Source organism: Peromyscus eremicus, chromosome 6 (assembly GCF_949786415.1).
Source record: "Peromyscus eremicus chromosome 6, PerEre_H2_v1, whole genome shotgun sequence".
In the NCBI taxonomy this organism is placed as follows: domain Eukaryota; kingdom Metazoa; phylum Chordata; class Mammalia; order Rodentia; family Cricetidae; genus Peromyscus; species Peromyscus eremicus.
In genome coordinates, this window is record NC_081421.1 from 15327372 (window position 1) to 15352764 (window position 25393).

At 42.5% G+C, this 25393-nt stretch overlaps 1 protein-coding gene across 1 annotated transcript in view; it reads right to left on the reverse strand.

Annotated features, from left to right (window-relative positions):
* The window catches only part of LOC131912928 (LHFPL tetraspan subfamily member 6 protein-like), a 72029-nt gene extending 46636 nt beyond the window's left edge, over positions 1 to 25393 (reverse strand). The window contains exons 1-2 of the mRNA XM_059265219.1: positions 25231 to 25393; positions 23310 to 23880 (exon numbers count right to left, since the gene is read on the reverse strand). Of these exons, the coding sequence (XP_059121202.1) occupies positions 23310 to 23694 (385 nt within the window). The 5' untranslated portion in view covers positions 23695 to 23880; positions 25231 to 25393. The remainder of the gene's footprint in view (positions 1 to 23309; positions 23881 to 25230) is intronic.

Consider the following 25393-nt stretch of genomic DNA (forward strand, 5'->3'; position numbering starts at 1 on the left):
GGGTCATAATTTCTGCTGCCCTGGGAACAACATTTCATAGAGTGATCAGGAGATTTTTTTTTTTGCTCCTCATCAGATCTTTATTAATCTACTGTCATGTCTCTGTATTTTATTATGCCTGCCAGGGTAACAGATTATATTAATAATTTGAGGTCATAAAATACAAAGGCTAACTGAGGGAACTGGGAACAAAGTGAAGAATGAGGTCTGGTGTGATCCTTTTCTTCCCAGGTTCAATGCTTTTCCTCTGGAAGAGGAGGTTAACAGATAGCATCCCCAGGGCTGTCTGTCATATGAAAGAGCAGACACTTGTTGTGTATTTCCCCCAAAGCAATCAAAACCCTGCAATGTGCATGTAAGACTCCTAGTACAAAAGGCAAGTAGAGACTGTTCCGAAAATGTACTGGCTTATCACTTGGACTCTTAGAATCTGGGCTTTTACCCTAAAGTCCAAGTTACACTAATACCATGCCAGGCCCCTGGTGAACACCAGGCACACAGGAGCTGCTGCTACCACTGTACCAGAAGGGTTCCTACCGCCAAAATCCACCAAATCTGGCAATTTGTGAACTGGTCTCCTCTAGAGAGTTTGTTTTTGTTTTTGTTTTTTTTTTTAATTAAAAAAAAACACACACATACATCACAGATTTGGCCAGATTAAAATGAAAATTGCCAAGGCCAATTTCTAATTCTAGTTAGTATACTCCGAGTCGAACATCTAACACAAAGATAAATATTGAGCGCTTGGTGAGGGGTATTTGATAAAATGTGGTAAACGTTGCTAAGGCTGCATGCAGTGACCTCTTGGGCTCCTCCTTCCCAGTGGAAACGGTAAACAATGAATATCAGACGCTCATCTACCTACATCAAAGCCATCAAGAGCAGCAACAGCCTGTGCACTTCCACATGCAATCCAAGACTCAAGAACAAGAAATAATGGTCTTTGATTCTGTTTATAAGACATCAAATGTAGCCTCTTACTCCGGGCAAACTGTCCACCAAAAATAACCACTGTCTCCAAACTCCCTCAACTGTGCAGTGATATTACACAATTTGGGTTATACAAGCTGAAAACACCAAGCTATCTGTATAAGAGTTGACTTTGGCCATGAGGCCATAGAAACACTGGTGGAAGATTAAGTGTGCATACTTATATTGAGAGTCTTTCCATTCATAAACAGTCAAGGTGGTGCCTCCCATCCCCGATCACCACCTAACTCTCCTCTGGAAGCTGAGGCACTGTACTAATGTAAGAAAAATTTACAGCCGGGTGGCGCATGCCTTTAATCCCAGCACTCGGGAGGAAGAGGCAGGTGGATCTTTGTGAGTTCGAGGCCAGCCTGGGCTACAGAGCAAGATCCAGGAAAGGCGCAAAGATACACAGAGAAACCCTGTCTTGAAAAACCAAAAGAGAGAGAGAGAGAGAGAGAGAGAGAGAGAGAGAGAGAGAGAGAGAGAGATTGATTTACAACTCATGAGACAAGAGTCTGTAAGGCCTGTCTATATTCCTTACTACATCTTGATATTGTGATACAAACACCCTTCCATGATAAGCAAAATGAGTTTTTACTTGATACAAAGGATCCACATCAGATGAGTGGCATTCCTAAAGTCTATATGCCTCTCCTACATTACTACACCCCAAGAGTATTTGCAAAAATAACCAGTGCTGTTTTTAAAAGGTGCCACTTAGCGATGGAGGGATAGCTCAGTGAGAGATCACTTAGTCAACATGCACAGGATCTGGGTTGCATCCTTTACGAGGAGGGTGTGGGAAGCATAGAAGAATAAAATACACCATTTGCTTAGAATCAAAACAAATTGTCTCCCAATAAGCTCGTTATGCAGCTCATCTCATATATAAAAAAATGAAGAGAAACGGGAAAGGGTTAGAAAAAAGGTTACAATTGCATTATAATATCAAGGAATGACAAAGAATTCTTTAAAAAGAATAAAACCCAGTGTGCATCAGAGAGATCAAGTCTGGGCACTATACATAAAAGGAAAGTTTAGAATTTCACTGTGTTCAAGTTCACTGCAGGCCACACATGACAATACAGTTCCTACTGCAAAACCGAGCTCCAGCTACAATTTTGGTACTGTGGTTTGTATTTTTAGGTGCCTGTTAAAATAAGATGGGATGCTGGCAAACTGTCACAGGACAGAAAACAAGCCACAGAACGAGGAGGAAACAGTCAAAGAAATACAGCCCAGAGGAGACTAAGAGTCTGCAGGAGGCTGTGTGGGTGGTGGGAAGTTTTAGCCCTCACTGCTGGGTACTTTCTGAAGGAACATTCGCTTATTAGAAAACTACGTTCCACATAAAATTTAGTCCAAGTGTAAACTCCTGGCAGAGTGGCTTCCAAAGTAGAAAGCTGGAAGTCAGTCTTCTGAAATTTTAAGGACTTCTAGCATGAGGACCATCCCTCTGGATCTCACAGATTCCAGTGCATTGACTCACAGCCTTAGCCACCAGCCTGAGCTGGAGGAGAATGGGTCCCACGTTCTGTCCCTCCTCTGGGCCAACCAGCTTGGGAAGTCACATGGGGAATAACAACACGATGAGAAGGTGCCTGCCAAACAAAAGTCAGATGAACAGAAAAGCAATGAAGCCATTCTGTTTAGATTTGAACTCAGTCTCTAACTAATGATGCTCTCAGATACCACTGAAAGTCAAAGGCAAACACACGCAGACATGACTTCTGGGGACTTGAGAGAGAGTGTTTTGTGGCAAGTTGCTCCTCTCTAGCGTGAAGTACCATGAGCATGCTTTTTGTCATGTTGGAAAGGCTGACGGGAAAAGGATCATGTCTTCAAATGGAGCTCTCACCTGGGTGTGAGAGGTGGAAATGGTACTTAGCTTATGGGGCACAAGAGAACCTAACACCGCTAATTTTTCTAGTTGTTTTGTTTTTCTTGCTAAATTCTACTTAGGTAACCAGAGGTTGTCTACTTGCTAAAACTTCAAGCATCACTTTGAAGTATTAACATGTCTCTATACAGCAGAAACAGGCTCGGTGACAGACTGTGTGTCCTGGTCCCTATATCGTCACTGTCAGGTTACTGAGGTTAAAGCCACGGCAGGGAAGAGCAGCTGGGAAGAGGGGGTTTAGGAAAACTGAACGGGACGGCTTCTGGCTGTTTCTTCGGGTAGTCACTTAATTTCCCCTAAAACCAGGGTTTATAACCACAACGTCCGTTCAATATTCCGAGGAGATGTTGATTAAACACTTGGCTTGGTGCCTTTCACATAGCAACCATGGAATGAATACATGTTAACTAATGTTGTTTTGTGCCTCACATCAAGAATATTACAGCTATTGTGACAGCCCTGGTGTCCCAATTACAGGCTAGGAGACTCTAAATTTCAAGCCCAGCAAAGAAGTAATGCTTTTAAATGATCTCACTGAGACACAGGCATTTCAAGTAAGACAGTATATACATTGGTTTCATGTCTTATAAAGGGACTGGAGAGGTGGCTCAGCGGATCAAAGCACTGGCTGTTCTTCCAGAGGACCTGGGTTCAATTCCCAGCACCCACACACGCGAATTCCGGTTCCAGGGGATCTGACGCCCTCTTCTGACCTCCACAGACACTACACCTGCTGGTGAGTACATACATGCAGGCAAAACACCAGAACACATGAAATAAAAACAAATCTCTAATTTTCCAATAAAATTATAAATTATACAAGAAGTAACCAAGGAAAACTATCCGTTTATTTTTCTCTCATGTCCATTATCAAAATTTTAAAGACTCATTTTCTCTAATAAATTCTTATTCTCTATTATTGAAATTTAAGCAGAGGCAAATTGACAAAGAGCCCTAATTCCAACCATAACTTAAGATTATTAAGGAAGAAGTAAACCATCTTTTAGAGAGCTACAATAAATTTTTCCAAAAAATTCAAAACACATATTTTAGGCCTTTCAGACCACATAAGGTCTGGTTCTGTCTGCATCCCCTCCTCTCTTCTCCCCTCCTCTGCCTTCCTCTCTCTCCCCTTCCTTCCACTCTCCTCCAACAAAGCTTTAAAAGAACAACAAAAACAAAACAAAAAACCTACAAAGGCTTCCAGACTGGATTTGCTGATAGGAGTCAAAAAACTACACAACAAAGACCAAATTTTGCCTGCAGCCTGTTGTTTAAATAAAGCTTTATTAGACACAGCCTTCACTCATCCACAAACTGCCTCCAGATTCCTCATAGTGGAGACTCCTTTCCACAGAGACACTATGGCCCACAAAGCCCCAAATACTATTTATTGACTGGCTCTTATGGGAAATGACATTTTCTGCTCTAGAGCAACAAAAACACTTTGTTCTTAATACTTTTCTCCATAACTCTCAACCACAGGAAGAATTTGAGCAAATGGCCCCAGCTGCTTGGTTGAAAGAGATTTTTTTTTTTGTTTTGTTTTGGGTTTTTTTTTTTGTTTTTTTTTGGTTTTTTTTTTTTGGCCAATGTTATATATATATATATATATATATATATATATAACATTATATATATAAAAGTCAAAGCATGATAAATTTTATATAAGAAGACAATGTGAGGTAAGAATTTGTTTCTTAAAATGGGTAGCATATATATTTTTCATAGTTTGTAACAGCAGAGAATGAGAAATACTGCCTTTTATGAAATATTTTATGAAAAGTTGAAATAGTCTATTAAAACCCCAAAGGAGGACATTCAGTATACACTTGGGCAGAAAGGCATCCTTCTGAGGAAGATGAGTTTTTGGTGAGCCTAAGAAGAGCTTAGCGAGCACAATCAGTCGCTTTACCCAGAACAATGACCTGCTCCCATCTAAGATGTTTCTTCTACGGATCGATTTCTATTCAAATCTATAAAAAGATATAATGCTAAGTAAATAGAGCAAAACGCTGTGTGTGCCTCTCTCTCTCTCTCTCTCTCTCTCTCTCTCTCTCTCTCTCACACACACACACACACACACACACACACACACACACGAGAGAGAGAGAGAGAGAGAGAGAGAGAGAGAGAATATTAACATAACTAGCAAGAGGCCCCTATTTGTCAGCCTCAACACACACACACACACACACACACACACACACACACACACACACACACATATTCACACAGAACATTGACCTTTCTTTGTGTCTCCAGTCTCAGAAGGGGTTGACATAGTTCAGGTAGACCGACACTCCTCAGGGACTATCATGCATATGCAAAGTCAAGCAAGAGACTATCCAAAATCCAGTACATAAAGGCAGAGATTCCAGGCTTCCAGCCTGCATCTAGTTACTTTGTGGATGCCCCCCCCCCCCGCCCCAGGAGTCAGTGCTTTTTACTGAAAGCGGTTTCCAAGTGCCCGTTATCTGACCCAAGTAAACTCATTTCCAAAAGTCAGATTTCTCAGCTAGCCATCTTTCTCTCAAGTCTGTTTCATCTTAGAACTTAGATTTGGAAAATACTACAAGATTGTTTTCAGCCGGTTTCTCTTTCACATTCCTTCCGTATGACAAAAGTCAGATTTCCCTCCCACCCATCCATCTCAGAAGCTCCAGGCTGGGTCCAGTTGGAGGAAGGAGGCAAGCACTACCTCCTCCAAGGGAATGGCCTGCCTCACTGCCCAGCAGAAGACAAGCGGCCTCCATCTCCAAAGTCAGGGATCTTAGAAGGCTCAACAAACACAGAGCAGCTTCTACTGAGCTATCCCATTCTTCATTCATCCTCCCTGAAACCTGGGAAGTCGCTTTCAGTAGAGCCCAAAACCATTTTCTATCCTGGTTTCCATTGTTAATTAAAAAAAAAAAAAAAAAAAAAAGGAAACTATGTAAGAGCAAAATCCATGAGTCCTTCCTTGTTCGTCTGCAAATATTTAGTACTCAGCTCACTTCCTGGCATGAAGCAGAGGCTTAGTATCTACAGATAGATGGACAAAATTGCCCCACAGCAGTATTGGGCTTCTTTTCTACACTACAAAGTGTTAACCCACACATGCCTTTGTACTTGTCTGAATGATAGTTAAACAGCAATGGGGAGTTAACATGCATGAGGGATCTATTAGCAATGAACTGATGACGAGGATCTTGGTCGGTATAAGTAAATTTTGCAACTCATCATATACATAAGGTTATAAATGCAATCATCAAACCAGGGAGGAAAAGACACGAGATGTATAAAGGTATCAGAGCACAGGCCAGGAAAGTCCTAGAGCTCAGCCTGTGTCCTACATAAAAAGCAACCAGAGAGCAAAATAGAAAGCCTTCACAGAAGAACTTAAAAGATACCTAAAATGAAATACAGAGCAAAAAATATAGAATAGAGCATGTAAGATACAGAACAATCTACAGTTATGCATATAGGAAGCAGAGCTTATGGTGGTTTGAAAAGAAATGGCCCCCAAAGGGAGTGGCACTATTAGGAGGTGTGGCCTTGTTAGAGGAAGTGTGTCAATGAACCAATGCAAAGCCCAGTTAGAACTCTTCTACAGAGATCTGATCTTGAGATTCAAGTTTTATATACTTAGTAAATAATATAATGTAAGTATACGCCTCTTCTGCTTTTTCAAAGCATTATGCCTGCTTTGGCAAAGCATGGCACTGCCCAATTTTCTACAGATAGTAGGCTTGGCCACTGACTTCCCTTGTGTTCACATCTAAAATGTGCTGGCTGGCTCCTCCACTCTTCCCACTTGCCTGCCTCATCCTGTTTGCTTGGATCATCCCCATGTACTGGCCTTGGCTCTTAGACAAATACACACATCTTAACCTGGCCTGCAAGCCTGAGCCATCAACGTTTGGTGGAAAAGCCATCTTTCTCCAGTACGGGAGGATTTCTGGGGACTTAGTGACCATTAGCATCTCTCCCTCCCAGGCCAGGCACAGAATCTTAAGCGTTAAGGTCAAGAGACTCCGGGCAAGAGGATCAGAACTAACAGGATAGTAATGAATGATGTTAAAGGTGAGACACAGCATTACAGTTCAATGACTGTAAATGTCTAAACTTTAAAAAGCAGGTCTAAAACTAAATGCATTGTATCTGTCTTTTAAACTTAATGCAAGCTATAAATAATGCTGTTGGTGGAATTTTCTAAGTTTATATAGTAAACAATTCTGAATACAATTCTGTATTTTAATTTCTCAAAAGTCGACTATGATTACTCCTAATTAATACAACTGAAATTAGGAAATAGGGATTCGTTCTTACTTAAATGCTAAGGAAATAAAGTTGGGGGAATAAGTTATTTTACAACTTAAATATAAGTATCAATAAAAAGATTTTATGCATGGCTTTTCATAATGTGGCATTTTTAATATAGATTCTTAAAAATAATGGTCTATGGAGTAGGCACGGTGACACATGCTTTTAATCTCGCACTCGGGAGCAGAGACAGGCAGATCTCTTGATTTCAAGGTCACCTTGGTCTAAATAGTGAGTTCCAGGAAAGCCAGGATGTTAAAGCCCCCTGTCTTACCCCTAAAAAATGGTTTACATTCATTTTTATAGAGTTAGAATATGCTTGGAGAGTCTTAACTAAAATGTAGAACAAATAAAATTATTCTAAGGAGTCAAGAATCATCATAATAGATAAATACTTATGAGTATCTCCTTCTGTTCTAGTTCCAATTTTGTTGCTGTGATAAAAATAGTCTGATGAACACCCCCCCCCCAAAATCAAACAAACAAACAAAAACAACTTGGGGAAGTAAGAGTTTAGCTTACAGTTCCTGGTTACAGTCCATCATATTGGGAAAAAAAATCAATGAAGTACATAATCACATAACATCAATCTGTTTGCTTCACTCTATACAGTTCAGGGCCTAGCATCAGGGAATGGTGTCACCAACAGTGGGCTGGGTTTTTCCACATCCACTCATAATCGAGACAGTCCCCCACAGACACACCCACAGACCAACCTGATCTAGATATCCCTTATCAAGACTCTCCTCTGGGTAACTCTGGGTTTGTCAAATTGACAGTTACAATGAGCCAGCACACCATCTAAGCAACCAGAGTTGTGACGGTCAAACTGCTGAGCTTAAAAAGTGAAAAGTTTACAAGCTCTTGTTTCATATGACTCACAAAATATTTGTAGTTTAAATAAAATGACAATATATCTTTGTCATATTTTACCCCACAAAAGAAATATTGGAAATAATTTTGCAGCCTAAGAGTTAATCATTTTGCAACTTTATGGAGAATATGTATAAAACATAAGAAATTAAGTTTGAAATAATCTTCCTCTATCATTTATTATGGTTTCTTTTATCAACCATAGATGTTTCCAGGCCTGTACTATGTATGTGACCATAAGCCGCAGTTAAAAAAAAAAAAAGAAAAGAAAAAAATATTTGATTAATGTGCCTACAATGGAAAGAGGATTGAATAAAGGGGTCCAGTGATTCACCCCAAGTTGATTTTTGGGGTAGTCCACGTTAGATAAACCTAAACATGAAGTTTAGGTTTAAATAAAGAAGTATGCATAAGTAAGTGCCCCTGGTCAAGGTGTGGCCCTGCCTATCACTGACCTCTCAGTTCTGGTATATCTTACAAGGTGATCTGATTGTGTATCAGAATTGTATGGAATGCTTTCCTGGAAGGCAAGTGCTCCTCTGGCAGGAATCAGGGTTTCATTTCCTTCTCTTTCCTCAGCATGGGATGCCTGGAAAATGTTTAACTCTCTGGGTTCCATTACTACAGTAGTCTGACGGGTGAAAGGAAGGGCCCAGTTTCTCTTTGGACTATGTCCCCTTCTGATAGGGTGGATACCACTTTAGTCAAAGAACCTTCCCGATTCACTAAGTCTCCATAACTGGGAATGAGAGAGTTTCAAGTGGCCAGGTTTGATTTGAGTTTGATTTGAATTCCAAAAGACCTACCTCTTAGAAGCAAGGGACATGGGGTAAGCAGCTAACGTGAAGATAAGCAGCAGCAAGACCCTGGGGCAACATCTGCTCTTAGAAAGCTCCAAATGCCTACAAGGAAGGATGATGGACAGTTGGGGGGGGTGAACGGCTCACACTCCTGCGAGGCAGGGTTCTCTTCTGGCGATGTGCACCATTTGTTGGGGGCAGCCTGGTGTAGGAGGCTTGCCTCCTCTGCTCCTTCAGTTTTTGTTTTCTTTTGTCTTTGACAACTTGACACGAGCTAGCGTCATCTGGGAAGAAGGAATCTCAACTGAGAACGCCTTCACCAGACTGGCCTATAGGCAAGTCTGTGGACCATTTTTTAAAATTAATGATTTATGTGGGAAGGTCAAGCCCATTGTGGGTGGTGCTACCTTGGGGCAGGTGGTCCTGAGTGGTTTAAGCAAGCAGGCTAAGCAAGCAAGGAGGAGCAAGCCAGTGAGCAGCACTCCTCCATGGCCTCTGCTTTAGTTCTTGTCTCCAGGTTCCTACCCTGACTTCCTTTCATGATAGACTGCGACTGGAACATACAAACCTAATAAAATGCTTCCTCCCCAAGTTGCTTTTGAGTCACAGTATTTTAGCACAGCACTGGAAAGCAAACTAAAACAGTTACAGATTTTGATATTGACTTCCAGGGGCCAAAAGATAATCAGTGTGACAGGGCAGACGAGCAATCCTATTTACCTCAAGTCTGTGGAGATCACAGAGTAGCCAACATTTACTTTCAAGTTTATGTACTGCGCAAGGAGTCCTGAAGGAGACATCGCTTCTATCTGCTTTATTACAATTCAATTTCTTGTGTAAACTAAAACTCCCCCAGGGGATTTCCTCAACAGGAAGAGCTCTTTCCTGATCTTGGGACTAGAGACTATCTCATTTTAGACTTCTCCTTATGTTTCCAAAATTAGCGTGGAACTCAGCCACTTCCCACTACTCTGATTTATAATCATTTTACCAGAGTTCACACAGACTAGAGCTGAGTCAATGATTTACCTGTGCAGTACAGCTAAAGTCTATAAAAAAAAAAAAAATACCAGGGCTGTGAATGAGAACAGGCTGCTTAGATTGGTAGGGTGTACTGCCTTAAATTTTGTGCTGATACAAGGCACATTTCAAAGATGGTAAATTAAGCATTAGATCCAATTTGTGCCATGACAGGTAAGAATGTAAGTGAAGGCCTTCTTACCACTACCTAGAAATGAAATGATGATGTGTACTCATTTCCCAAGATGGGGGCTGGTGAGATGTGCCTGTGGTAAGAGTGCATGCTGTGCAAGAAGAGGATCTGAGTTCAGATCTCCAGTAACCAGGTAAAAAGTCTCCACATGCTGCCTGAACCCCAGCACCAAAGAGAGTGGACATAAGAAAAGAATCTTGCAGGATTTGTTGGCTGCAGGCTTAGCTCCAGGTCCAGTAAAAAAAAAAAAAAAAACCTATATCCAGAGAAATAAAATAATGGAGATCAACAGAAAAGGATACCCAATGTCTTTCTCTAGTCTCTGCATAACACTTACACAATGTGTAACTAACACACACACACACACACACACACACACACACACACACACACACGATGCTAATTCAAACCTCAGTCTCCTTTCTACATTACAGAAGAGTAGAATGGTGTCCAACCTGGACAGATACACAGACTCACTCTTAGTTTTTAAGGCTCTTCCATTGCCTTTTAAAAAATCTCAGTAATTTTTTAACTTGGAGGCCTGTGTGTTTGTTTTGACTGTTCTTCAAATTATGTCACCTGTCCTATGTGAGAGATACAAATGTCACTAGTTAATTGCTCTTATGTGTTAAATGATGGAATTAAGGTAGTTGTTTCTTGTCCTGTTATCTAGCACAGGCTGCCTACAAATTGGCCATGTGGCAAAGGCTGGCCTCAACTCCTGAGCCTTCTACCACAGCATCCAGAGTACTGAAATCACAGACATGGGCCACCATGCTGTTTCAAAAGGGCATTTGTTCATCAATATATCAATCAATCAATCAATCAATAATGGAATCTCAGTGAATTAGAGGTGTTACAGGCACAGGAAAATTCAGTTTGACATAGTCATAGGACATAGTCACTACCATGAGTCAACAGACAAAAGAAAAAGTGAAAAATCATATTTAAGTGCTAGGATGACCTGTGAAACTTGAACAAGGGGTACACAGAGCAAAGATGTATTCCTAAACTAGCAAAAATGCCCAACTTAGCTGCTCCCCTGATCTACCCAAGTGCTTGCCCTTCCCTGTCCCACCCATATGGAGTGATACAGTGGAGTTACCCCAAGCAAAACTGGAGCAGTAAACACTTGAGGGTCACTTGTAGCCCAGTTTCAGGAAAGTTCTTTTGGTCACCTTCTAAAGCTTATCCCAATGAAAAGTACAATATCTGAGGTATTTCCTAGAGGACTTTGCTTAGAGAAATTGCATTATCACTCCTTATGGCTGGGACAGGGAATAGGAAGACACTTGAGCAGATCAGGAACAACTGATAGCTTCCTTCCACAAGCCAATACTAACTCTTGGATTGCCTAATACTTTCAAATAGAAACATTGGGTAACACAGAACTAAGAATGCCTTGGCAGCCCGACAAAAAAAATATTCATCCACAAAGACGGAGTAAAGAGCAGGCTTCTGAAGACGCCCACTGCCTTTAACACACACATGGCAACCTCTTCTTTTTCCCTTTCAATCATCTTGGAATAAGACAAAAGCACCCCGCCCAGCTGGATATCCTGATAGTATCACCAGGAAGCAATGGCCCTGAACTCTTCCAAAGGAACAGTTACACCACCGACTACATCATCGACTATTGGTAGAAATACAAGCAAAATGAGACCAGACAAAAGACCATCTTCAGTGTGGATCAGAACTATTCACACCTAAACAAGGCTTTCTTTTCGGCATAGAGCCCATGGAGTGCAAAGGAGAAAATGCCAGACTCTGCCTTTGTGAAATGAGTGTGTCAAACGCAGGTGACTCACCCAGAGAAAAGAGGGACCTCGACAGTGCAATACAGAACACATGAGCCAAGCATGTCATCGGCTCCAATGTGTCTCTTGCTCCAGTGAACACCTGGACATAAAGTTTCCCTGAATACTTTTATGGGCATCAGCAATCCAGTGTGTAGAAAAATGTAACAGGCACAGTTTGCTGAGATTGCAGCAGGAGCATGTGACAGTCATATGTGGGGCACAGTGTCCTCATCACCTCCAGAAAAGCATGCTGATAGACTCCATGTGAGCTCTGGCAGGGCTCCTCACCAGCTGGGCAGAAGTGACCCCTGAGAAGTCAGGGCTCACGGTGGGGGTGGGGGTGGGGCGCATCTGGAAAGATAAGCAGAGCTGGCTCTGTGAAGAAGGGAAATGAAAGGTTAAGGAACAGTGCTCTCCAAAGCATGGAGACAGGATGTGGACAGAAGGACAGGGAACTTTAAAGGATCCAGTTTAGCTGCAAGTACAAGAAGAAGTCCAAGGCTGCAGCCATCATCCATGGGGCCCAAAGCACATCGCAGGAAGCCTTTGTCTTACCGGGGCAATCGAGGAATGAAGGGCCATGGTCAGCCAACATTATTCTCTCAGAGACATGAGGACAGATGGGGAGGAATAAGAAAGCAGGGAGACAGACCAGGCAGAAGGCAGACTCAGTGCCACAACACTGGGAACCATATACAATGCCACCCGGCTTTATCAGTAAATGGGCATCGAAGTCGTGACTATGGCAGCATAATTTAGTTACATATAATTTGCATATCACATGAAGAATATTCAAGACAAAATTTCTTTTCATTTCCAGGATTCAGTCTCTGGTCTCAAATGACTCTTTTTGTTTGTTTGTTTTTGTTTTTTCAAGACAGGGTTTCTCTATGTAACAACAGCTCTGCCTGTCCTGGAACTCGCTATGTAGACCAGGCTGGCCTTGAACTACAGAAATCCACCTGCCTCCACCTGCCTCTGCCTCACGTGTGCTGGTGTTAAAGGCATATGCCACCACAGGCCAGCAAAATGACTCATTTTTACAGTGAATTCCCATGACCCATCTCTAACATCAATTTCAAAGTATTTTTATTTTTTTTCTCTTACACTGTACTTGCTACAATTTTTAAATACACACACACACACACACACACACTTTAGTTCCCCTGAGGATCAGAAATGAAAGTTCTCAAAACCCTGAATTGTGCACTCATCTTGGCATCACAACAGACACCTGAACATACCGTGACAAGCATCACCCTGGAAGACAGAGTAACAATCCAACCCTACAGCGGTGCTGGAGCTTTCTGTTCGTAGAATAACAGTAGCGCATTCCTGAAGGAAAGAGTCTAGCAGCCAAAGCAGTGAATTTGCAGACTTCTCCAAGTTCTGCCCTGAATTATATAAGCATCTGCTATTCCACTCATCACAGTTGAAAGCAAAAGGTGCTGCAGCCTCTCAAGATTATGTGAGAAAACATGTAGGGAATAATTTAGTGCATGATATACTTGCTATGTTAAAAGTGTGACTCTGGTGATTTTGAAGAATGCAAACAAGTTGTTATTGGACTAAAAATACATGTGGGGTGTACTGGAAGAGAGATGCAGAGTTAAAGGGAAAGTTTCTTGCTATACGTGTGGCTCAGAGGTAAAAGGTCCGCCCAGCAGATACAAAGCCCCGAGTTCTATGCCCAGATACAAGCAGTTCTCTCAGATGAAATGGATAAGACCAGAAAGTACACTGTAAGTGAGAAAATGGACACTGAGCACAAGCAAAACAGAGCAGAACACAATTGTCTGGACACTGGGAACATCTACAGATACCCACAAGGCATCTCAAATGGTGGTCTGTGGAGGGCAAAAACACTGCCTTTAAAAAAAAATGGATTTTTCAGACTTGGGAAGACAACTCGGCAGGTAAAGTGCTTAACACGCAAACCTGTGTACCCACATAAAAGCCAAAAGGCTATGATGACCCCATAGAACCCCAGTACACGGGAGACAGAGGCAGGGACTTGCCCAAGCGAGCTAGCTGGCTAGACAAGACAAAAAAGACAACCGCCACTTCATCGAGAGATCTACCTCAATACATACAGTAGAGAGTGATCAAAAACGATAACCAAGGGGTTGGGGATTTAGCTCAGTGATAAAGAGCTTGCCTAGCAAGCGCAAGGCCCTGGGTTTGATTCTCAGCTCAAAAAAAAAACCAAAAAAAACCCGATAACCAGTGTCAACTCTGACCTCCACATGCATGCACACACGTGCACAGACACATATGCACAGGTGTACACACAAAAAAGAGGAGCTTTTTATGTCTTTAATTAAAAAAATCACCTAATAAGAATATTAATACTTCATAAACCAGCAGGAGAGCTGCAGTGTGGAACAGTAGCAAACTTACAACGAATGATGATACAATCCTTCCTTCCTTTCTCCTCCCTCCCTCTTCCCACTGCTGCGGATCCACGTTCTTCCCTTACACCATCCTCTCAGTCAGCCTCGGCCTTTGCTTTCCCTCAAACATCAGGAAGGCAGCTAGCACACAGTGGTGGTCAGTCAGCATGTATTTAGTGGCCTGTCAATAATAGACGTCATTGATCGGGAATCTATTTGATGGGGCCTGATAGAATATATACCTGAAAGTCACAAAACATTCAATGAGTACGTATGTTTAAGTACTAACTGAAGGACTGAGGGGAGGGCCAGAAACACGAGCCTGATGACCGTGTTCTGGGTCTATTTAGTTCCCACGAGAACCCACAAACAGTGAGCAGTACCTTAAGGGCTGCTAACACGAGAAAAAAGATAGTAATATTTAATTGTACTTAAGAGTTCAAGGAGGCTGTGATTTAGAATCCAACTCCATGAAAATTCTGAAATACCTAACATGAGGAAAAATACTAGCCGACATTTAGGCTGTAAGCAATGTCACAAAAACTATTTGCAAAAAAATAAATAATAAATAATAAATAAAAACCCAAAACCTATGAGCCTAACAAGCTGAACAGCAAACATAGAAAGAGATGTGAACATTTCTTCTGTGCAGTTTCTACTGTCTTCAAACTCCCTCAGACTCCTATCTCTGGGTCTACCCTAAGTGGACTGGAAGATTATCATGGTAAGCCCACTGCACACAGAGCACAATTGTCTGAAATTACAGCAAAGTCAAACGCGTATCAAAAGGTGCCACACAGGGAAGAAGAAGTCACTGCTGTGTCATTTAATGAAACCCACTGAGCACTGAGGGCATGGGTAGCCAAATTGAATTTTAAATGGCTCAGGATAGCCACCAGTGAAGAGGAGATAAATGAACTGACTTTTCTCTACTAGGGGATCAAAATGGAACATCATCTTTATGCATGAGCCCCCCACACACACACGCGTGCGCGCGCGCACACACACATACACACGCACACACACACGCGCACGCACACGCGCACACACACTCACACACACGCACACACACGCGCACACGCACACACACGCACACACTCACACACTCACACACTCACAAACACACACGCACACACACACACACACGCGCACACACACACACGCCTACAGAAAGTTAAGGTAGAGTCACCTTTCTTCTTTGTGTCCAGTCCTTTCTGGACTCTTCTTCCCCAAGGCAGCTTTTTGTTAACGAACACTATGCAAAAAGATTTTTGTACCTTGATTTCCATGGCATTTTACTCCAGACAGTAAAAACTACTCCCACAGTGAAAACTCCTCTGTGGTCCTGAACCACCACATAATGACTGCCAAGCAGCTGGAACTCTCCAGGGGAAGCTTAACATCCACCATTAAGTCAGACGCAGCCGGGGCTTGCCTTTCAGCCAGCGCAGGCAAACGGTAAAAGTAAGTATGAAACGTAAAAAGCTGCGCCTTTTTGAGAGTAAATGGGGTAAGGTCTTCTTACATGAAGTTTCAAAACCTCTATAATTCTATATGTTCTAATCTTGATCATTCTTATAAGCTCAATGTTCAATGTTCCCAACTTGACCTTCAGCCTTGAACTCCTTCCTACCAGAACTGGAACCAAACAAACGTCCAGAAATGAGTTGACAACCTTGCTGTCCAAATCTGTAGACATCTTCCTCTCCATGAATGACAGTGTCCTTCTAGGTGTCACTTCAACTTGAAACCAGAGTGACCATTGCCTCATCAGTGACAACCGGTTGTCAACTCCTCTACCCCTCCTCCTCCGTCCCCCTTCCCCTCCCCTTCCTCTCTGCCTCATACACTTCTGCAGAGTCCAGTTCAGAAGAATGGCCAATCAAGAGTACCACCATCTGGTGAGAACTCTGACTGGAGGATGCGGAGATGAGGTAATCAGGGCATGAAGACAGAGACAGTCCTTCTCCACAAGGCACGAAGAAGAGAAGATAGATACTCAATGGCCTCAGTGATTCTGAAGAACACTTTACAAAGTGAGACTCTGGCCAGCAGTCAAGTGTTCCAGAGCTCCCAAGGTGTAACCTTGGCTCCTCGACTGCTCCTACCACTCTCTCATAGGAGTACTGAATATTCAGAATAAAGAACTTGGGATCTGAAGCGGAGTTTGGCTAAGCATACCATGGGCTGATCTTTTTTCACACCTACCCAAAGGGTGGTTGCAAAGGATCTTAGGGAGATCTACTGGAAGCTTCTTAGCCTTTTCATCACATTTGTTTGCACAGATTCTGATTCTAGAGTTTGGACATCTTGACGGCAGATGCTAACATCAATATTCAACACAAGGCTAGCATCTGCCATTCTGAAAAAAAAGAAAAAAAACTTTCAAAGAGCCCATATTATACAGAGTTTGGAGCAGACAGCAAATTATTATCACAGATCTCTCCAGCACTTTCTTTGTTGGACTCCAAAAATAAGGTCTTATTTTAACATTTTGACTTTGTTCTTTACCTTTCTAAAATTTATGTGCTAATGACATTTTGCAATTTTTAATACTTTAATTAGAAGTATATGTCTGTCTTCTCTGATTGATTGTAACTTTCAGGATAGAGTGCAAGTGGAAAGTTATATTCCCCTAGTCACACAGATGGATGGATGGATGGATGGATAGATAGATAGATAGATAGATAGATAGATAGATAGATAGATAGATAGATAGATAGATAGAATTAGACAGTCACATTAAAGATCTAGGAGGGGCTAGGGTAATGGCTCAGTCAGGAAGGCACTGGCTTCACAAACAAGAGGACTATGACCACTAACCTGCAATGTATATTTGTGAAAAGTTGCTGTATAATACAACTACCTGGTTTCTGCCAGAGTCATAAGCAAAAGCCATCAGAGACAATAAAATATTCACCTGGGACACAGGAGACAGCTCAGTGTTTAAGAGCACTTGTTGGTCTTACAGAGGACCTTAGTTTGGTTCCTGGCACCCACATGGCAGCTCCCATCCATCTGCAACTCCAGTTCCAGAGGATCCGATGCCTTTTCCAGCCTCTGGAGTCACTGCACACATATGACGCACCGAGAGGTATACAGACAAAACACCCACACATACAGAATAAAAACAAATAAACCTTTAAACCGTGTCACCTGCACTAAGAGAGCCACTACCTGTCATGGTCAGAAACTTCGAATTCAAAATACAACCTAAAACAGCTGGTAAAAAGAATTTGTTTTAGTTTTTTTTTTATGTGTATATGTACGTGTCTGTGTGTATGAGCACACGCATAAGGGTAACCTCAGAGGCCAGAAGAGAGAATTGGATCTCCAGGAGCTAGAGTTACAAGTGGGTGTATGCTGCCCAATGTGAGTGCTGAGAACCAAGCCCGGGTCTTCTGCAAGAGCATCAAGTGTTCTTAACTGTTGAATCATCTCTCCAGCTCCATAAAGTAGTGTTTTGTTAACACTTTCATAGTATAGTGATAGTATTTGTAACCTAATCAATAAAAAATGGAGACATCATTGGTCTCACTCTAAAATTCAGTGTTCTCATCTATAAGAAGAGTGTTTCTTGCTTAACTGAGGTGAAATGAAAATTGAAACATGGTTGTCTTCATGGTGTTGGACTTAAGGGAATACTTAATACTATAGTCCAGTCCATTCTCCACAAAGACTGCCTGTATGACTCAGCACACCAAGAGATCTGTAAAGATCTGTTGTAAGCTGATTATTGTCATAACTAACCACTTGACCTCTTCTTGCTCCTGCTAATTAGCTTATTCTTGTTAACACATCTTGGTACACATAGGAATTAATGTTCCTCAGACTGTCTTGAAGATGATACTTGGAGAGCAACAAAGTCAATTCCAAAGGCACCAAGAATGACATTTTTGGACTAGTATAATTATTTTTTCTGATTCTAGCCCACACCTACAAATCCACTCTGTCTATGTTGGAAGGTTCATGGCACACAATGATGCCTCCACGTTTCATGAAAACGTCATGCATCTTCTGATGCTTTATAGAAACAATGTAAGGATCTCAATTGTCTATCTTGAGATTTTTCTAGTAAATGCTTATTAGTTCACATTCCTCAGTCAATTCACTCTGTGAAGAACCAGTTTGCAGCCTATATACTAGTGAGGGCAACTAGTCCATTATTAACCCCAGCCTTTCTAGTCTCTAGCTGTGGATGGATTAACTGGTGGTAACAAGAAGAGTTAAGGGGAAAAAATCACATGACTCTCCACTTCTGAAAAAATACAGAGGAACTGAGGCAGGTCAGAAACTTCAGCAACTGAAGGGAGAATTGTCATGGGGCTGCTAATATGCTGGCCCTGGGCCATGGATAACCCTATGTTCTGTCATTTTTAAGAATTATTGGCATTACTATTATTTATTTCAGAGAGGCAATGTTAAGAAGAAAACAAAAACAGTAACTCAAACTGGGGATGGTGCAGGGGTGGGGCTGAGTACACTTTCACAGAAAAGAAACCAAGACCCGAAGGTCACCAACAGGATATAAGGTTGCCTCACGTGATCCCAAGGTGAAGGACTCAAGCCCAGCACTTGAAATAAAATCTTTCTCAAAGTATAGCATGGAAAATAATAGTTAGTTCTCCTTTGCTTTATAATCACATGTAGTAGGGTAACTACCACCTAAGGTAATCAGGATATTTTAAAAGAGAAGCCAATATCCGAATTGACAAGGCTGTTTCCATAGCACCAATCCTGATGTTCTTTGCCTCAAATCTTATTATCCCCAAATAACAAGTCTGATGGCTTCATCTAAGATTGGCACCTGTGTAAGTCTACACCGTGACCTATACAGTATGACCTAGAGCAGAGGATGAGGGTTTAAGTAGGTAGCATTGGCTTGTGGTTCAAAAAGGGTCCTGTGCACCACCTGGGCCTGTCTTCCCTGGGAAAGTTCATCCAACCTTTTCCACCTGGGCTCCACCTAGCCCTGCTGAACATGAGAATCCTGGGGCAGAGCTCTGGATTCTCCATGAGGAATATGCTCACTGGTGATACCTCGAGGCCTCTCATAGAGCTAAAAGAATGCTGCACTGAATCCCTCCCTGAGAAGCTTGGAAGCTTCATAGGAACGGGACAAAACAACGAGGAAAGTCCTAGGTCAAGGCTCAGAAAAGCTCTTCAAGTGAAACATAAGACCGACATCAATGGCTACCTGAAACACGCCATTTAGAACCTTACTGGGGACGAATATATAAACTTCGGTGTTACCGATTTTATGAATGATTAGCTAAGATGTCATCATTCCTGCCTGTAAGGAACCTAGAACTTGGAGCAGGCAGACTCGGGCAAGCACTGTCAATGTCACATCAGACTGTAAATCTTCCTGCTCATACCGAAGCACTGTCTATGTCCCCAGCTCAATCTTATTCCTCGTGTGTTATCAGGACCCATGACTGTAATGAAAAGTAGGATCCTGAGATTTTGAGGGTCCCTACCGTTGAGCAAGAGTGGATCATCTACTTCTGTACATGTGTTGAAGACCAGGAAACCATCCACTAATGAAAGCTAGTTCCTCCAGTGCCCTCCCAATCTAACCATTCATCTCTCTCTCTCTCTCTCTCTCTCTCTCTCTCTCTCTCTCTCTCTCTCAGTATTTAATAACTACAGTGTTTGTGAGGACACAATTTTATACTGGACAAGAAAGAAGGCAAACATCTATTTTTACAGACTACCCTAAGGGTACTCCATACATGCTAATATTTTTATTATACATTATATGTTCCAAAGCCTTCCTACAGGCTTTTTAAAAACTCAAGAAAGACTAAAATTCGAAGCTCACTATTTTTAAATTAAGATATAAGTGTGCCTTTTAATAAGGCCAACAGCAATAAAGCTCACCCACAAGTTACTTCAGGGAAAGTAGCATTCATTGGTTGAAGTGTTCCTAAGATAGAAGAAGGTCTCCACACAGAAGTCTCCATTTTATGTTGTTTCACTGGTTGAAAGGTGTCATGTCAACCTCTCTTCAGCCATCACAAGATTATTCAAATTCAAGGTTGACACTCTGTCCTTTACCTTGTTCCAAAATACTGCAGGGGTTATACTGCCCGATGTTACACCATATGGGCAGACTCCAGATCCAGCAGGCAGGAGTAAGCAAGATGCCTCTGTATCATGCCATTCCTCTGCTTCCTGTTGTTCTTGGAACAACCCTCACTTTAGTTAAACATACCCCTTCTGGGCGATTCATTTTTAGTAAGAGAATCTGCCTCCCGGCAGAGCCTCCTAAATGCTGATTACATTCTGACACCAAGCTAAAGCCTCTCAGAACTCACTCATTAGGCATCTTCTGGTCTTTAAAAATACCCGCCCACTTTATGAAAAATCAAATAAAACAAAACTCCTAACCACATAAGTTTTGTGAATAAAAAGAAAAACAATTATGTAGTGAGCAACTGGAGAAATTCTTCTGAAGGCACTTTGTTTTATCATCTGCTCTCTTATTAGCTGTTGATGACTAGCAACAGATTTTCAAAATCTCTCTCCATGTTCCAAGTTATTTTTTTTAAACTCTAAATTCACTATTATCTGTAGTAATGGGCATGTCTGTTTAAGAGTTAAGAGTTCTTAATAAACCTCTTTGGTTTTTACTACCAGAGTTATTTCTGCCTGACCTAAGAAACATGTATAGGAAATAAGACAATGCCAACTGTTGGAGACTGTTGAGAGGGTAAGAATACTTGCTGCATAAGCGTGAGTGCTTGGGTTCGAATCCCCAGTGCCCATGTGCAAAGTCAGGCTTGGCTGTGCATGTACCGAAACCCCAACACTTCTGGGGTAGAGATGGAGGAATGCTTGGCTTGCAGGCTTCTGCCTGAACTCCAGATCCAGTGAGAGACTCTCAAGGAAACAAGGTGGAAAGTGACAGAGCAGGACACCTGATGTCCATCTCTGGCCTCTGCATGCACCTACAAAGGGACATATGTCCACTTACTACACATGCAGAAACACAAGCACACACCGGGAAAAATGATAAAGAGGGAGGGAGGGAGGGAGGGAGGGAGAGAGGGAGGGAGGGAGGGAGGGAGGGAGGGAGGGAGGGAGGGCCCACTATATCAATGATATCTATCCCTAATTTAATGTCAGTAACTCTTACCAAACAGGATCATGAAGCATATATACAAAGAAAAGCATGATTATTTAAAAATGTATATAACTTTCTCAATTGTCTGTTCCCTTGGGTAGTCTATAAAGTGAAGAGTTGGCTCCATATAATTCAAAAAAAAAATCTATACTTAGCTTAGCGAGGGAAGGATAAATCTCCAGGGTCTCGGATTCCCTTCTTGTTGCCTTCCTTCATTACACGTTTAGAGATAATCAATAAAAGCTGATTTCTCTTTGTAAGCATTTTCCTATTCTGCCAGAAATAATAGCAGTCTCTGTTCCAAAATGAAAAAAAAAATGGAAAGTAATATTTACCATAAGAGGAGAAAAATGAAACTGCCTAAGCATTTTTCCAGAGCCAAGTAAAACAACAGCAAGCCCAGTTTATCCTCAAAGAAAAAAATTCCTCTCCATATTCTCCACATTATTTTTGCTCTAAAAATCTGTGACACCAACAAGTTTCTGAGCACTGTATCTACATTTCCATTTTCAATGACAACCTCCTGATGGTTCCTAAAAGTTTTACTATATTTCTGTGTAAATGTATGTGTTAAAGACAGTGGTGAGTAGAGAAGCAGGCAGGAGAGATTGTCAGGCACCCAAAGCAGATCCCAGCACAGACAAGGAGGCAAAGTGCAGTTTATGCCAGATAAGAAAACAAAGGACTGCATGTAAGTCTAAGTCTTGCCTGGAAACACAAAGTTGCTTTGCTGTACCCATTTTCAGCACACTTACTTACAAAGTTTTACAGTAAATAATCTGAAATAAGGCACTGGGTTTTTCTAATCTGTACCAGACACCACAAAAAGGGTCATTTTTTAAGGCCTTTTCTTCTTCTGGATTCTTCACCAAAGACTGTAAGAAAATATCAAGTGTGAGAATAATAGACTTTTACTTTGTTATGAAGTTACAAATGCAGTTTTACAGGTCTTCCAGGCTTCCTGTTTCCCCTCAGTCTGTACCATCAATGGAGGTTGTCATATTTCACCAGGGCATATTGTAAATCAGACAAGTTCAGCCAGTCAGGTTGAAGGATGGAGGTGAAAAAGCCCAGTGGAAAATATATAAAGCGCAATTAGAACCACATGACCAGAGATATTGAAGCAATACTTTCTGGAAGAGTGCCAAGTGAAAAAAAACTCAGACTTTGTCTGGTGTTAGTGAGACTAGCCAGTCCATTTGGGACAGCTCACATCATTCTCTAAACACTGTGTTCTGTTCTTTCCCCAACAGAAAAAGTTACCAGAGAAGTTAAGATCTCACTATAACCAGCCTAGAACTGTATTTGTAACACTGTGAAAAACGTAGTTGACAAGATGAAATTATAACTCAGCTGAAACTTACTCTGAAATGTAGTGGAAAATTAAACAAGGGTCAATGTTATAACCACCAAGAGTCTTAATGCTTATCGTGATCACGATATTGAACCAAACACCTTCTGCGTTTTTCTATGAAATCCTTGCCTCCAATGACCTCAAGTATCTAGCAAGGCAAAGACAATCCAGGGGTCTACTGTTGGACAAAAGCAGCCAGAGGCTATTAAATGCAAACCACCTCCCCAGTACATATATAATAAACAGCCTATACATGCTTGTCTCACATAGATGGTACCCAGTAGGCCAAGGGTGTGTGTGTGTGTGTGTGTGTGTGTGTGTGTGTGTGTGTGTGTGTGTGTGTATGTGTACGTGTACTAAGGATGAATGGGCATGAAGAACCCTTACAAGTAAAAGAATTCCAGTAAAAAAACTTTGACTCTACTCCATCTATTACCATGGCCATTTCAGACCTACTTCTCCATGCATTCCAAGTGTCAATCACAACTGCATCAGCAGACAAATGAAACATAATGTTCAATACTGCTTTGAGATTCTACGGAACCAACTCAAGTTTAGCAAAGTCACTTACCTCCCAGAAACTGTATTCCTCCGGCCACTCTTCCTACTGTCCTGGAGATGAGGTCCGACACACAGCAACCCATCAGGGCAGTGAGAGCTACCAGGAGGAGCAGGCCACAGCCCAGGCCTGTCACTATGGTACAGATCCTCCATTCTGCACTGGGGATGCCCTGGAAAGAGGCGTAGCGCCCACACTCCTCCACCATCACCATCATCTGCCGACTCTCATCTTGCACAGGATAGGAGCACCTCCGGAAAGTGCCGAAGGACACAGGCTTGCCCAGTTGTGATCCCCAGAGCCAGTAAGGCATGAAGAACCCCACACAGGAGGTGGCAGCAGACAGGAAGGAGAGCAAAGCCCAGATCACCCCAGTACAAGTCAGGCTGGGTGCCATCTTTCACCAGGCAATGCAAGGGGGACCCAACGTGACTGTCCCGAAGGTGTGAATGAAGGCGGCTGGTTGCTAGAAGCTCCCAGGTAATGCACAGTTCTTCAAGGAGGATGCAGCTACTAGCAGTAGCCAATCTTCAGTCTTACTGGGTATCAGGCTCTCATACTTTTGTAGTAATGATGGTGGCCCCTGGTGAAACAGCAACAGGAAACAGTGAAAGTTAAGTACCTCTAGCTTCTATATAGGTCTCTAGAAGTGCCACAATTTTCAGTTAAGAAGCGTCAAACTTCCTTCAATGCTTCAAAAGTGGGAAGAATTAATGCACTCTGTACGCATCTCTGTACAAGTTTTGCCAAACTAGCTCAAAGCTTCCCCATGTCTTTATCTCCTGTAAAACGCTCCCAAATTAACTCTGACAGCTATTTACTTAAAGAAATGAATGGCTTCTATTTGCCAAGCCAGTGAATTCATTTCACATACTCACATTAAAAGCAATGTAGCATTTTTTTTTTACTAGCAGTAGACATAATTCAGGACATTAAAATAAAATGAACCATACTGCTGTTTGTTTATTTGGCTTGCAAGTTCACACTTAGTTCCTAGCAATTTCTCTGCATCTCTTGGTGGGTGCGCCAACCAAGCAAAATGATGGTAACGTCTTACAATTACAGAGTATGTAAATTTAACTAACATCATCTACCACCCAGGTGTATGCATTAGAATAGAACCGCACACTCCCAGTACTCAATAACACCGAGAACTCATTAGGTCTTAAATTTCCAGGGGTAAATGCAAGCCTCTGTGATTTTCACATCTCCTATTGGGACTCAGTGGCGTCAGTGATTTCACCTGCTGGTCATTTCACCTGTGTTTAACTTAACTAGGGAGGGCACTCACACTTTTCCAAAACCCAGTGTCAAACATCAGCTAAGTCAAAGGGTTCCACGAGGTGGGTTGACTTGCATACCTGGACACACTCCGCACAAAGAATGCAAAAGTACACCCACCCTGGGGTTCCATCTGCAAACTGCTTCCTAACTCCAGCTTCAGAGCCTACAAGCAAACTCTGTTTCCAACACTTCTCTCGCCCTCAGTTCTGGATTCTACCCAAAGGGAGCTCCCTCTGGCTACAGTTTTAAAAATCTTGTCAGTTCTGAGCAGAGGCTGGAGTTGAGTTGGTCTGAGAAGGACCAGAAATTGGGAGGAGCGAGAGGAAGGAGGGCCTCTTCTTCAGCTGGAGTGAGGTGCCCTAGTCCAGATCAACTCAGAGCCGCGACCCCCACGCACCCCCTCCCCCTGCTCCCCCGCAAACTGCTTGGCACAACCACCGCACCCTGGAGCACCAGGGACACACACAATGATCTCTGGATGCTAAGCGGCACAAGGAAGTTCTTGCAGCGGGCTCGGAGAAAGGGGCGGATAAGGATGGGAAGGCAGCACCCCCCGGAGGCCGACACCGACCACAGCTGAACCCAGCGGCTCAGGAAGTCAGGAGGGACCCGGGTGCGGGGGCCCCGAGTCGCGGCGCGCGCTACTTACCGGGCCGGGCGGCGGCCACCGTCCCTAGCGGGTCCCGGGCGCAGCACAACTTGCTGTCTTTCCCCGGCGGGGACAGAGCGGCACGGAAGACTGTCCTTCTCGCCTTCGCCACTATCGAGACAGAGATCGGGACGACTCTGGAGAGCCGGGGTGGAGGGTCAGG